The sequence below is a fragment of the Diadema antillarum genome, unplaced genomic scaffold (genome assembly GCF_040938485.1).
Source record: "Diadema antillarum isolate AM-2024a unplaced genomic scaffold, OU_Dant_1.0 seq00001481_RagTag, whole genome shotgun sequence".
Lineage (NCBI taxonomy): Eukaryota > Metazoa > Echinodermata > Echinoidea > Diadematoida > Diadematidae > Diadema > Diadema antillarum.
Window position 1 is genome coordinate 122,978 of NW_027272220.1, and position 15,842 is coordinate 138,819.

The 15,842-nt window shown below is 38.0% G+C and overlaps 1 protein-coding gene across 1 annotated transcript; it reads left to right on the forward strand.

The window, feature by feature from the left end:
• The first annotated feature begins 7,059 nt into the window (after positions 1-7,059).
• Positions 7,060-15,443, forward strand: LOC139709918 (uncharacterized). Its single transcript, XM_071621873.1, has 5 exons — positions 7,060-7,123; positions 9,318-9,583; positions 11,023-11,071; positions 12,994-13,130; positions 15,303-15,443. The coding sequence occupies exons 1-5, from the start codon at positions 7,114-7,116 to the stop codon at positions 15,441-15,443; spliced, it is 603 nt and encodes a 200-aa protein (XP_071477974.1). The 5' UTR covers positions 7,060-7,113.
• The last annotated feature ends 399 nt before the right edge of the window (positions 15,444-15,842 follow it).

The window sequence follows — 15,842 nt, forward strand, 5'->3', positions numbered from 1 at the left end:
ATTTTGAATTGAATTTTTTTCGGGGCTCACCGTAAATTCCAGTACAATACTAGGCTACCTTTGCAGACCCATGCACTGCATGTGTGTCCATCATGTATATTTTGTGAAGAAAGTTCATGAAAACTTACTAACATTTCTATATACATTCTTGCCACACACTCTATATGTTATTACATCAGCTCTTATACTTTTAGATTTGTGTTTATAGATAAAAAAATACAGAAGACTGCAACAAAAAGGCTTAAGTGTGGCTGACACACAGAACTACTGAGTAGTTGAGTTTTGTGCATTATTCAAATTGTAGATAACTGTTGACTTCCAAATTTCTCAGCAGTGGCCTAAACAAGTCCCCTGAGGTTCATATTTAATGTTTTGCTGCATTTTGGGAGGTCTGTAAAAGGTATCCCCTACCTTTAAAATGTTTCTTGTATCATTCTCCTGAGACATAGGATAAAGAAAAATCTGTATCGAAATTAATTTCTTATGTATTTTATTGATTTTTGAATTTCTTATGTATTTCTTTGTTTTTCGACCTTTTGTTTTTGTTTGTTTTTTGGCCAAAGTTTGTCACAGACATTTTTCGAAGCATCATTATGCTAAAATAAATTAATTTCGGCCATTCTAAGTCAAGATATGAATTTTTATGTGAATTAATCGAAAAAACACAATTTGCATTGGATTTGCACACAAAATCACGTTTTGGAGCAATTTTGGGGTTGACAAATTTTTTTCAAACAGGCGTCGCGTCAAAACGGTACGCCCGGGCGCAACGATTTTGGTCTCAAAAGTTGTGCGATACTTGAAAGAAAAAAGTCATGAAACATCGCGGCGGGAGCTTATCGCGTTGCAAAGATATTGCGTGAAACGTCGAGGGGGGGCGGATTCCGTCCCCCCCCCCCCCCCCCCCCCCCAGCCTGATTAGGGTTAAGGATCTTGGGCTGTATTTGGTCTTTTTTTTTCACTCCTGGAACCATATTTAGTGGGAATTATGGCATGATCCTAAATGAGTAATGTGAGTACCAGGATGAGAATGTAGTCTGTAAGTAGAAAGCGCAAATGTCTTTTTCTTTTGCCAAAAAGGATTTAATGTTTTGTTATCAAATAATTGTGCACCTTCCATAAGACAGAGAGAGAGAGTACATGCAGTTTGCATCAACATGCAACAAAAAGAGATACAATATCCAAAGGTACTATACTAATAAAATGTGCTTTCACCAATCACACACATAATCAGGCACGAATAAAATTATACCTGGCTTTAGATGATACCATGGTAAGTGTTTCTTTGCTTATTTAAGGTACTGTCACCATTGGGAGCAGTGATTTAAAAATGTTCGAATTACCACATTTGATGCATATGTATAGGTCAGTTGTATCACACAACTTCCTACCATTTAAAACTTTGGCTGTGATGCTTAAAGTATAAGAAGATTTTTTTTTTTTTCTCAATCAACCTAGACTGTAGACGGTTTATTCTAGAAACAATTTCATTGTACCTATTGTTCACATTTTGTATATTTAATGATACTTAACATTGATTATACTGATAAACAGTTTTACATTGGTTGCTTCTATCCCTAACTCACATTTTAGAACTATTTTGAAGCACGAAAGCTGGGTTTTTGTTTCATCTGCAAATCGTAAACAATGCCTTAAAGGTGTATATGGTTGCATTCATGGGTATTTGTTTAACTCTTCTATTACAGAGTACTTTGTCATGGTGTGACTAGTGGTGTAGCAGCTATCAATATGACCTTGACAAGGGCTCTTTTCTTCTTTTTGTGTTCTTTTCTTTGTTATCTACAGTCATGATAAGGAAGCACATAGATTACAAGGTAGTTAGTGAAGATGGAGGTGCTTGCAAATCACAAGAGGTTCCATTGGTATAGCAAACCTATGAATAGGCCCTAATAGTGAAATGTTGTTATACATTTGTCACTTCTTCTGAATTCAAAATCATTTGAGCAAGTGATGTCTGCTATTTGAGTGGTACTGTCATGCTATCCTGCAGAGCGTTGCAAACAACAACAACAACAAAAATATCAGTGGTTTCGACTGAGATGTGCCTTGAAAAACATGAAATATTTTTAGACTAGGTTGCATGCATGGCATGACATTATTCTAAAACAAGGTAGGCTTTTGTAAACAGGAAGTAGGTAGTGAGCGTATGCTATAATTTATAGGACCCTCAAATAACCACTGTTGTGCTGTTAATACAGAAATTATGCCAGCCATGAATTTAAGTGTATGCCCCGTGCTCATTATCAGATGGTCGATTGACAGTTGTGGCCAATTTGAATTTGATCACACGTTCTATGATGTAATGTACACACGTCTTCAAGGCACATGGTCCCGGTGGTTTAGTCGAATGCGTATGCAGGCGCATGGCGCAAGTTTCCTATAGAGACCAACGCTATCAACTCCTCTTTAGCACTTATGCTGTGACCCATTTCCCCCGAGTCCGAAGAATTCTGATCCACTGTAGTCAGTAGTCCGATCACAGTTCAGCTCATGATTCGTCTGAGGGGGATGACAGCTTTAGCAAACTTCTTTTGTGATGTCATACTAAGAAGCACATATGCGTGCACCCTGGCATCACTACAGACTGTGTGATGCGCAGAGAAGACAAAGAAGGCAACATTACCTAGCAACACCTACGTGCTTTACTCTTGTGACAGCTCAACTTCGGCAATCTTCGTATCGTATCAATGCTAACGGTGATCAGCAGTATCATCAACAGCGCCCCCCGCACCTACTGGGGACTATGCGCCTTTAAGGCATGTGTCTATTCATGTATGTTTTTGTCTGTGTTTTACATCAATATTCATGTTTGTGTATGCTTGAAGAGTAAGGCTGGCTTCACAGAATTTGACTTGCTTTTTTTTTTATTTGCCTTTGTTGTGTCTGCCAAGAAACTGTTGTATTTTTTCAGGTCAGCCATATTGATTTATAGTAATTAATCTGTTAATGAGGAAATCTGTAAATGAGTTATACATTGAGACAATAACTACATGTGCAATCTATATAATATATATACACCTTAGCTATTGAAGGGTGAATGTGTCTTATGAAATATCTAATTGTTGATTTACTGTCTGATGGATTAGGCAACTAAAATAAGTTAGACAGAACACACATTACAGAGTGCTTTTCTTTCATTGCAACTGATAGACAAATTGTCCTTCATGCACATAAACACTGATTTCATGTCCATGAAGGGCAGTTTGTCAATCAATTGCAACAAAAACAACTCGACGCAAGGGTTCACTTTAGTTTGAGCTTTTCTTTCTTTCTTACGATTCAAAAAGTCATGTTATATTTTTGAAGAGGCACACAAACATACACACACACACACACAATGAACACCTCATTAAACTATTGAGGAGGTGCATTGTAACATTATTTATAAATTTTCTTCTTTTTTTAAGTTCAATACTTATGGTGGGTTTATATGTCTTCTAATATGTACAAGGATGTAAGGACTTAGAAGGATTTGAGTAAATGCTTGTCATAGCAATGTGGTTATGTTATGGGTCAAACTTACAGAAATCTTTAAGAAGTTGAGCAGATATTTATGAAATCAAGAAAGCTTTGTTTTGTGGAAATCTTTGTGTCTTGTACCAGTCATTAAAAAGTGGTGGAGAAATAAATGTCATTGTCCATTTTTCAGATCTTGTCCCTTTGTGTTTCAGATATTGCCGCTTTGTGAATGATGTAATTGATATGTTGAGGATCATTGATTTTTATTTTTCCTGTGATGTACGGGTACATCAAGCTGGCTGCTGTGTAATACACACACTCTTTGTGATTATTTTAATCACTTATAGAGCCATAGTGTTTTCTTAAATTTAGGGTACAGTTCTAAATAAGTTCAACTGGCAGCACAGAAAAACAAGTACTAGTATGGTATATCTGTATGTGAAGTGATGAAATCATTTGGATTGAGTTTGAAATGCTATCGTTTTCTTTCAGTTTCTATGATAGATAAAAAGGCCTAATTCTGGTTGAATTGTGAAGGGAATCATTAATTAACCATCATACAGAGGCATATTTTCTTTGTTGGTAAAATGAGATGCTTGGATATATTGTCAAGAATTTTGACTAGGAATGGTGAGATTTTTTTTCAGCTCATTCTCAGTTGAAAGATAGTACATCATATGTATATTTTTTAAATAAATGACTGTGTTTATAACGTTAGTAGATTTATATCTCATTTTCTTTTCGTATTCTACACAAAATTTTCAGAGCATGATGTTAACGCTGAGGGCATCCCACCTTCCAAGCTTGGTAAATGGCTTTTTACACAGCGCTGGAATATTCTAAAGTGATAGAATGATGTTCAGATCCATGGTCTATTGATATTAAAGACAATGAAGAAATTAATGTCAAAAATTGGTTCAGCATGCATTTTTTTGTTGGTCGTAATAGTTCAACTAAATGTATATAATGTGTTTTCAGTCAAACAGTATTGCCTTAAAGGGGCATTCCAGACGATTCCAGACGATTTTCACAATTTCACATCATGTAATACATAAATTGACAACTCCATGTATAGATTTGTAGAATTTGGGGTTCTTGAGCAGAGAAACAATACTAAAAACATTAAATAAATTACATTGAACAAGGATGATGACATCGGAGGCTCACATATTTCAGAAATGTAACAGTGTAATTCCATTACAATACCGCTTGCTCGTGAGTTCACCTGTGTATAATCTATGTATGCCCTCTTCTTTTGTTATGCTTCCTTAGCCCCAACTCGTGCATTCTAATGGTGACTCTGCCATGTCTTTATCCTTGTTCATTGTAATTTGTTCAAAATTTTGAAAATATTTTTATTCTTCATCCCAATTATCATTAATTCTGAAACTCTGTCCTCAGTATAACTAAATTTATAGTTGTTCAAATGTAAAAATCTGAAAATCACCTGGAGGTCTCCTTTAATTCACTGATAATATTCCTGAGTATGTAATGGTAGGTGAACAGAACATGCTTGTGTTCACTCAGCCCGTCGGAATTTATTTAGGTCTCGCGAGTAAGGCAGTGACAAAAAAATTCCCCTGTATTCAAAGTTTAGACTCTGAGACAGAAGCCAGCAATCAGCTGTTAGGCATCTTCCACAAAAGCTAAGGCTCTGAATAGACAACGGGAGAAATGACAGGGGAGGTGTCCGTGACCGATTTGGAACGGAAATACCTTAACCTCAGAGGAGAGATGTCAGAAACGTTCGACTATAATGGGTAATGCGGGAGAGAATGCTTTAGTGCGGTGTGTCGGCTCATGTGCGTATAGGGTTTCCATCTTTTTGATGCAGCGGGGCAAGTATAAAAACATTTGCCCAGTGATTCACCATCACTATGGTCCAACGATAATATGAAGGATTAAATGAGTCTTCATAGCGCAGTTTAATAGAATCGGAAAGCTTGAAACGAATAGGCCTGACATGAAAAAGAAAAGAATGCACTTGAATGTAGACTATACACGATCATTCCTTCCAGTCGTTGCCATCGCTGTTCGAAAGCTGATTCTTCTGAATCCACACGCAGGATTAGCTACCCTCGCCTAGCCCGAAGGTTCTGACTCATCATGTCGCGAACGCGAAAATGTCAAAGGACTGTAATTAAAGGGTCAGATTTACAACTTCCTCACCCGTCAACAACTCGTAATGAACTAAATCGTCAACGCACCAAAAACAGAGAAAGAGAAATTATGAAACTATTCGGGGAAGCCGGGAGTGGGGGTTAGTACTATGTGCACTGGCATGAGGACAGGTAGATATTTTTATACGGATTTACGTCACAGGTTGCGTTATAATCTTCGTCCATCCAAACTTGTGTATTTATTATCAGACTATCGATAGATAGGTTCTTGAATCAACTTGTGCAAAATGCACAGGGGAGCGAATCACATGTTGTCATTATATAATTTGCCAATTATTATTGTTCTCATCATTACTCCATTGGCCTGCTGTTGAGGGATAAGCAGTTTTCAGCGACTTTTTTTTTTCCTGCATTACGTAATTTGTTAAGATTGATAAATTTACAATCGACAAAGGGAAAGCAAACGTGATTTGATAAAGGGTTTAGTCGCAGAAGAGACAAGCGCATTTTCTAGGTCCATTTTGTAAGAAAAACAAACAAACAAACAAACAAACCACGCAAATACAAAACAAAGACACATAGCCAAAATAATGGATCCCACAGCTTTTCTGCATGCGAGCTCTTCCTGCAACTTGTCTCCATTATATTTCCTGTCTTGGCAAGCTATAAGTTGAATCACATCAGTCCTTTGTAAGGCGTAAGTTTTATTCAGCACCTGTCGTTACCGCTATTCTTTTTCGATTTCTTTCGATGTCTCGCACATCTCTATCCACCTCTCTGACTGAACGGACCGCTCGCGTAATCTACGTACAGTCCACCTTCAGCATAAGTCTTCAAACTCTCTTATAGAGCTCTTTCTTATATTTCCGAAGTAGTCATTCTTATCATTATCATAATACTTATTATTGTAACTGCAATGATTGTGTTGATGATAATTGTCTTGACTATCGTTGTCATTTAATTATCATTGTTATCAACATCATCATTTCTATCATTGTCCTCCTCATCACTATTATGGCTACTGTTATGATTATTATTAGTATTATGTTCAGTGAGGGATGCGCGTATTCTAGTCATGTCCTGACAAAACCCTACGTCACAGAACTCAACGCAAAGTGGCAGTTACGTGGAAGAGCTTAGTGCTTGCGTGTGCGATGCGGACGGAAGGGCGTTAAATTGATTCGCTAAGCGTCGACGTCCTTTCTGGCTCTGTTTTGCAGCACGCAATCGAACGAACGCTCCGCCTTTGGACTTGGAGACAAAAACATGCCCAGTAGATCGATAGCTTTTGTACAATGTGATGCAGGAGAGACAGTGAAAGCGGAGAATCGCCATTAGTATTTGACTGTATCAATTATTTACGTTTGTCGTGGAAATTTACTTGTATATTTTGACAAATGTACATGCGATTTACACTCTTCTGAATAATATAGCAACACGCTACACAGGAATACTTTGACCAACTTGTGAGCATCGTCAAACTCTACCAGCACCTGATCAAACAAAATCAACAATGTACTTAGGTGAGTTTATGCGGTACTCTGCTCAGAAGTCATTCAGAAACAAAATATATCATTGTTCAGAACAATCTTTCCTGATTATATCAGTGTAATATATGCCCGTGTGTTTGATTTAGTTTCCGTTTTATCCTAAAAAAGGAAATGTTTATTTGATAATAACAACGATAAGAAGGAGAAAGGTCAATTTTTGAAGGTGAAGGTAGTTATTGAAACTAAGTAAAGTCCATTGCATATTTCGAATAATTCTGCTTGGACTGCTGTGGTGATTATAATGTGAATTTTTATGGGAGATATGATTTATCAATACTTGTCCAAAATCTATGCTCGCTCTCTTTGCTCTCTCTCTCTGTCTGTTGGACAAAGACCCCTTTCCAATGTTGTTCACCAAATTTGCTTTGTGGATCTGATGGAGAAATTGCACTGATCTAATGTGTGTATGGATTTTATTATAGATTCTACACATTAATGTATCTGTATGGTCACTGAATATATATATATATATATATATATATATATATATATATATATATATATATTCTTGCCACAGCTGTACTTACTTGTATACACAATGAAGTCATGCTAAATTTACTTCACCTGACAACGCACTAAGAGCTGTTTGCTTCTTCAGTTTCGTTCCCTCTCTGGTAAAAGCAGACATATTGTGACGACAACTACTCGGTTTTATGAGCAATATGCATCCTATATAGTAGAATTCTTTTCATTGCTCACGTTTTGGTGCACCTTCCTGAAATTCTCTGCGAAGAAGTCTGACAGCGTCTGACGTGCCTTTGTCAACCGTTCGGCAATCGAACAAAGTCGCAGACTTCGACATGGTCTATTTTTGGATTCCCATCATACCCTGTTCATTTCCAAGGAGGAAAAAAGGATTGGTCCAAAAATATCATAATGCAAAGTTTTTGTGTTTTTTCCTCTGCGCAGTTTTCTCTTTTATACGTTTAAATACTGCTCTAATTCTATAGCAGATTAGCAAGGAATCCTGGTGTTCATGAGCACATATATCAAATTGCCAGATTTTTTAATTGACTCATGCCGATCGGATGATTGAAACCGAACCACAAGAGCCCTGAGCACTACGGGATGGATAAGAAGGGGTTTTCTCTGTCCCTGTCCGCCCAGGAAGGAGTAATCACGAGACCAAACAATAAAGACACATTTGTTAATTGATACTCACACACGCTCTTAATGCTTGGGTTGAGCAAGTTCGTGACAGGTCTCCCGCTAACCCTATCGGCAAAAATGATGACCTTTAATGTCGGTTTTGAGTCGTGAGTTCTTTAAAAAATCAAAATAATACATAGTGCGTCATGGTAAAGCTCATGTGTAACAAACTTCGGTCCACAAAAGGTAATGAATGGTTTGGGGAAATTACCGATATTACACCATAGTTTTAGATCGCACAACGTCGACTCTCTCAAGTATCAAAATCATCAATTTCCTTTTGAATATTCTACTGAACTTTGCATAGATAACTTGAGCATTATAGTTTTCATCGTCTTTCTTAAGGGAGCTTTCGATTGATGTTTGCCAGTAGTGGATATAAAGATGACGGTATCAATGACGGTACACCAAGAATATAATTATATGATAATAATAATAATAAGGTCTTATTTACCCAGGGTAGCCTCTTCAGTGTTTCCACTGTTCTACCAGAGGGCCCTGCTATCATTATTACCCTAGCATTGCAAGGTACCTAGTTATACACCTGGGTCGAGAGGGACATAGTGGGTAAAAACGTCTTGTCCAAGGACGTAAGCATTGGGCGGGATTTGAACTCGGGTCCTCCGATCGGGAGTCGGGAGTCTCATCCACTATGCCACAGCGCCTCCAAAAGAAAAGATCGAGAAAAGATCTAGAGAACGAATCGAAACATATGAGCTTTCAATAATTACAGCCGGATAAAAACGTGCATTAATATCATAAATGTTGAGGTCAAATACACACAAACCTACGCCAATAAACACAATGACACACAATTTACGAATTATGCAAGGCACACACTGGTCTTGTGAAACAATCGTCATTGATAATAGTTTTTCTTAAATCGTCTGAATGTTGTGATACACAGCGTTCTTTGAATTCTCAAATAACATTCTGTAGTACATTATACCTGAGACATGGGAGATACCTCAATGCTCGCGGTCACAACTCAGGTCACCCATCTTTTCGACTCTTTCAGACAGTTACGATGTGGGTCAGCGAGGCATGGCGGTGGTCACCCAGCCACCGACCTCCTCTCACGTCAACCCCAACGCGAGCGTGGCGTACACGACCAGCGACCAGGCAGCGCTTATTGAGGACCAACTGACGTCGAGCGGGAACCACGGCACTCAACCACCATGGGGTCATCACCCAGCTGGTCAGCGGGCCAATGGTTCACGCAGACTTGGAGGTAGTCGAATTGGATCCAGGCGTGGTATCCACAAGTACAGGGAACCGGAAATCGTAAGTTCATATAACAGCATGCAGGCCCGAGGAGGAATAAATGATTGTAATGGAGTGAAGTGGATTAATCCTTTCAGACTCACAATCTTAAATGCCATTGATCTCGACATCATACTTAAAAAATGAAAAATGAAAAATAATAAATGAAAAAAATAATACAAATAGGACGAATAAAGTAAATAGGTTAGGTACTTACCACAGCGCCGCTGTAGATGAAAAAGATCTTACGGTGCAGAGACTCTAACATTCTGCCGCCTGGACTCCCTATCTAGCAAACTATACCGTATGCCCCCCCCCCCCCCCTCCAAAAAGAAGAAGAAGAAGAAAAGAATACCCTTCTGCAACGATAACTTTAAAAATCGCGAATCAATCCAAATACACGTACAATTTCAGGGTAGGATGAAACTGTACCTTATTATCCACATCTTATAGAAAACCCCATGCGCTTTACTTCAGTGATCAAAGAGAAATGAGGATCTTTGTAGCCGACAAATGTTGCAAGGAATTCCTTCCCTCCAAGTTCTATCCATTGTGTTCACACATTGATATGCAGTTCCAAGAGCATCCAAGTGCTAAACTTTGAAGAATCAGACCCATGGCATGCTTAAAACGATCCACATTTCTCTGTGACCAGCACATAACCAAATTGAATGGGGTTTTCTGCTAAATATAGCTCGGATGTTATAATTTTAGACCCTAAGATAGCATTCAGACAGTTCAATCATATTGGAAGTTATCAATGCGAAAATCCGATTGTAATTTTTTTAGGGGACATACTGTATAACAGACTCTGATTTGAGCGAACATTGTGCTCAATAATTATTATGTCATCGAGAGCTAAGCGTGATGTCACTTGTTGCCGGGATCCAGGGCCCGTATAGGGATTTAGAATCATGATCTCTGATGATACCTGGGTCCCGTTGCCTAAAACTTTTTTTTAGCAACCTTAAAAAATTCAGGTTGGTATTTGCCCAACCTGAATTTTTTAAGGTTGCTAACCTAAGAAGGTAAAATCCGTTGCATAAAAACTCTGGTTGGGAGCTTCCAACCGGAATTTTGTGATTTCAACCGGAAAAAAAAAATCCGGTTGGAGTTTTATGCAACGGGCCCCTTATGTCCTTATTTGTAAACATTATATAACAAAAGCCAAAATTGAGAGGGAGAAAGCTGAATTCTAAGCTGGAGAAAAAAAAGCGGAAGATAAACAACTAGAGCGGTAGAAACTCAAACTCAGCGGGAGGGCGGGAGGGCGCGAGATAATTAGAAAAATGACCTACCATATAGCTATATACTTGATAGTGTACAAACGAGAGACTTGGGGTCTCTGCATGCGGTTACTTTCCTTCCGTCTTTTTTTCATGACTTTATTCCATGATGAATAAGATGATCATGATTATAGTAAGTTAACTTCAAACTTATATATCTATTTTTGTTTTCAGAGACCGTGGTCGTCAGGACTGTTCTCCTGCTGCCAGGATCCAGAAATATGTAAGTCAACTCAAACAGAGATGATGAGGATTATTGCTTTAAAGAGGAATGAAACCTGTGGATTGAGTGAATGCAAAAATAATTGTAGAACACATCAGTGAACTTTGAGGAAAATCGGACAATCTGTTGAAAAACAAAAAGGTTTTAAAGTTTAAATACCGTCATCACTGGATTTAAAGACTACAACGATTTGTGATGTCACGGTAGGAAATTAGGCCTGTATAAAGAAAACATAAAGAGAATATAGTTTTCATTTTTCTAGTATAATGAAAGAACAGTTGATTTACCTCCTTCAAAAGGCGGGGGAATGCTAGTACCCTCAACATAATATGTCAATAGCAAGTGAAAGTAAATGTATTTCTAAATGATAAAAGCAAAATCTTATGGAATTCTCTGTACATTTTTTCTCAATATTGTTGTCAAATGTAATATTACACGTTTTCATAGTCTTCTCATCCAGTGATGGTCGCACCGAAACTTTACTCAATCCACACTTTGGGTTTAAAGTAGGCATTAATACTTCCATCATTATTTTTTAAAGACGTATATATTCTTCTTTTCACTTGTTTTCTTTTTCTAGTTTGCTCCTCCTCTTCTTCCTTCTTTCTCATCTAATCACCAGCATCGATTCCACTGTCATTGTTACCGTTGCTATTATCAATGGTATTATAAAGACTATAATAACCGTAATGACACTGACGACAATATCAATATCGATATTACTTATAACGGTGATGATGATGATGATGATGATAATGGTAATTGTAAAAGTAACTATGATGATGATAATTATGAAGAATAGTAAACTATGATAATTTTTGAATGAGATGTTGATAGAAGTAATAGCTAAAAAAAAAAACAACAACAGCAACCAGCAGACACAGACTGGTAGACCAATGGAAGGCCTGGTTGTGCGATTTGTTGAGCTCTGTATGTGCATTATAAACTTCAGATCCACGTAACATTCACATGCACACAGAGAACCCGACGCTGAATTAAGAACGTTTTTTTTTTAGTGGATCAAAAATCGCATGTCCTTAGTCAAGTCTGGCTTATACGCATGAAGAGCTGTTCGAAAGGTTAAACAGATTCGTATCACTCCCAGGGAACCCGAAATGAGGTGCAATGCTACAAGGCGTTGAAAGCCATGACAGCGATCACGTGTTAAAGAATGAATCTTAATGTCTCCTATTGGCTTTTCTCGGCAAACTTTATTTCACGAAATAATGGAGAAACAATGTGCAATAAGCTCAATGATTAACAGAGCAGACCTCGTCGTTAATGTGAATTAACTAAGCTACTGTCATGTGCATGCATGTATTACTAACCTGGTAAGCGTTACGCATTTTGCCGCGCTTCAGATTCCATGGCAACCAAAGTAACATCCGTCGATACTAACTTTGACAGAATGTCAATATGTTTACTCTCGCTGTTGTCTATTATTGCAGTCATCATCACTAGCAGGCCGTTATAGTCATTGCTGTTATTTTGTAATTAGGCCTACATCATTTTGATTTTCTCTGGCTAAAATAGTGGAATAGGGGATTTCCCTTTCATGGTCAAGATTTAGTACTATCATGTTGAACACGACCTGTCTCGGTAAGGACAGTGTCCCGAGCAAAGATAATCATATGCAGTGATTGTTGTTGTTGTTTATACTGATGTCGTCCTTGTCAACGTCGACGTCATTATCGTTGTTGTTGACGTTGTCATTCAAGGTTAGTATAGCAGTGGTGGCTTTGTTAAAACATTTTGTGTAGCTATGACAGGATGACTTGTCGTTAAAGGTTTGTTGGTGTGTTCTTGAAAGTGTGTGTATATCACCCCCCCCCCCCCCCCCATCCTCTGATCTCTGTATATCTCTCCCTCTGCCAGTCGAATCTATACTTTTCTTTCTTTTTTGGTTGGGTATGTTAATCCAGGTATGACGGGTCTGCTGTGTTCACCATGCCTGGCCAGTCGTCTAGCCGAAAGAGTTGGGGAGAATCCGTTGATCTCTTGCCTTCCTTTCGGATGTGCGGCCTTACGAACCAAGTTACGGACCCAACATCGAATTCAAGTGAGTGTGCATAAATGTGAAATGCCACGATAATGTTCACATTGAATGAATAGAGTAAATTCACGCAAATATATTGTGGGATTTTCATCGCGTTTGGAGAAAAAAATTAAAAAGGTATAATGGAATTTTCAAATTTCATATGTTTTCACAAAATAACAATATTAGCCATAATCACATAAAATCATCCAAAGTAGATGACGTTTAGTGATGACGTCATCGTCTCACCAGTTTCATAGCGACCTTCTCACAGATCTTCACCAAATGTTCCTGTTTTGTAAAGGACATACTTCCCATTTAATCAGTTCAGGGTTGTATGGTTAGAAGGCAAAGATGCATTCACGGTGAAGGGGATGGTAGCACAGTGTATTGACCAAACTATAATCTCTGTTTCTTTGAGAAGATCTAAATCTCATTGCATTGCGATATCGTCTTATCAAATTCGTATGTCTGTAAAACTGATATCACTATTTATCATGAAAACATGCAAAACTTTAAGATATTATAACTAGATCCTTGTGAAAACTTTTATAGTATTATGCTTGTTTGGTTTTACTTTTTTGTTTTCATTAAAGTATATTTGAAAAAGGGGTAGACTTTCTTTTATGTCAGACTACTGCTACATCGACGCCAAAAAAAAAAAAGCAAAAACAAACAAAAAAATGACCGAAATCGTTTCTTTTCGCTTACATGCATGGCATAGGTCTGTGTTCAAAATTGCACTTTCTATCTTACAACAACATACCGATAGAGTGTTTTTCCTATGAATTAATGAATGGAGATACTTGTCTTGGGAATAGGCCAATGTTGTCAAGTAGAATTACGCCAGGGGTTATTATCTGTATTATAGCTTGGCAATTACGATGTACATGGCATCGTGGATAGGGAAAAGTGGCGGGAGTCCAAGGTTCCTATTTTGACGTCACTTTTTTATACTTCCTTTAATTCACATAATGAGTGACTGCATTGAGCTAGCTGTTGTAGCTCCATGCTGTCTGCATATCGTTAGTGATGATCTAGCGCCCGTTAAAGGACAAGTTCACCTTCATAGACATGTGGGTTGAGTGAATGCAGCAGTGTGAACACATCAGTGAGAGTTTGAGGAAAATCGGACAATCCGTTCAAAAGTTATGAATTTTTGAAGTTTTTGCTCAGTCACGGCTGGATGAAAAGTATACTATAGCTTGTGATGTCACATGTGTACAACGATATAAAGAAAGAATAAAGAAAATTCAACATATTTCCATTTTTCTCGCATAACAAAAGAACACTCGACTTCTCTCTTTCAGAAGGCAGGGGGATGATATTATTCAAAAAGTAAAGTTTTGTGAAATTCTCTTTTTATTTTCCTGATATTGTTGTACGCATGTGACATCATACACTGTAGTAGTCTTCTTATCCAGCAGTGACTGCGCAGATACTTTAAAGATTCATAACTTTTGAACGGATTGTTCGATTTTCCTCAAACTTTCACTGATGTGTTCCGCTAATATTGCTGCATTCTCTCAATCCTTATGTATTATGAAGGTGGACTTGTCCTTGAAGTTTATGGTATGCACATCTAGGAACTTGTCAAAGTTCTGTTCATATTTCTGGCAATTGCCTATATACTTTCAGTGAGGTGCTGTATGTGAGTCATGCAGCGACTTTCGCTATCCAGAAACAATTAATTCTTCTCAACATGGTCTAGCAAAATTTTCTAAGTCCGGGTATATATAGATGCAAATTATTTAGCCATTAATTAGTGCTAATCACAGCCGCAAATCAAAATGTTAAACATAAACTCTAGCGAGCGCGAGCAATCATGGATTCCAAAGTTTTATACGTTATAGGGTTCTTTGGCGAAAAATTAAATTGAATAGAAATAAAAAGTCTTATGTGTTTTAGTTATGTGTTATACCATATGTGTTATGGCGTACACACACTGAACCAGACATACGACCTTATAATGTCGCATTAGTTAAATTAGAACGGGAGCGTGACGACTAAGCAGTTGTTTCTTAAGAGTCTTAAAATAATGCAGCAATCGAATCAGTATCTCAAAGAGTTTCATATCTGCATAAGCACGATGAAAGTGATTGAAATTAAGCTTCTCATGATGACTGTAGCCAATTATCAACCCGTTGCTATGGTTTACCTGTTTTCTTTTTTTTTTATCCTTCTCATTGATCAAAGGGGGATATCTGCACTGACTATGGTGTGACGTGTTGCTGTGGCGGTCCCCTTGCCCTGTGTCAGATGTGGCGGGAACTGGACTACATCGAGAAAAAGAACGCCGCCAACGGTGGGACTCGCTCTGGATTAGTGCCGCGTTAGCCCACCGCTTCAAAGGTTTCTCATGGAATTCTTTAAGTTTTTGGAGGCGCATGAATGTTTGGGATCAATGAACGATGAGGACATGTGATGTGCCAGATATTGGATCTATGAAGGAGTCAACGTTCATGATCAAACACTCGATCTCCAACAACAACTAACAAAGTCGTTCTGCAACTCTAAGTCGTAATCGACGGGGTAGGGTATTCAACAATCGATTATACAGTAGGATGTTACGACTTTTATTATTCCATTGGTACAAAGTGGCGTTTCCGGGATAAAACTCAAGAAGTCTGTTAGTATCTTCATCTTGGGCACACAAAGAAGCGACGTGCACATACTCGTTAGACAACTTTGTTTCAATAAGGGGCAACGAATATGCATCCCATGCAACAACATGCT

What these genes read in the sequence shown, in the direction of transcription:
- LOC139709918 (XM_071621873.1), top strand. An exon ending in CTGCCAGGATCCAGAAATAT is followed by an intron (nt 11,072 to 12,993) that starts GTAAGTCAACTC and finishes ATGTTAATCCAG; the next exon opens with GTATGACGGGTCTGCTGTGT. An exon ending in GGACCCAACATCGAATTCAA is followed by an intron (nt 13,131 to 15,302) that starts GTGAGTGTGCAT and finishes CATTGATCAAAG; the next exon opens with GGGGATATCTGCACTGACTA.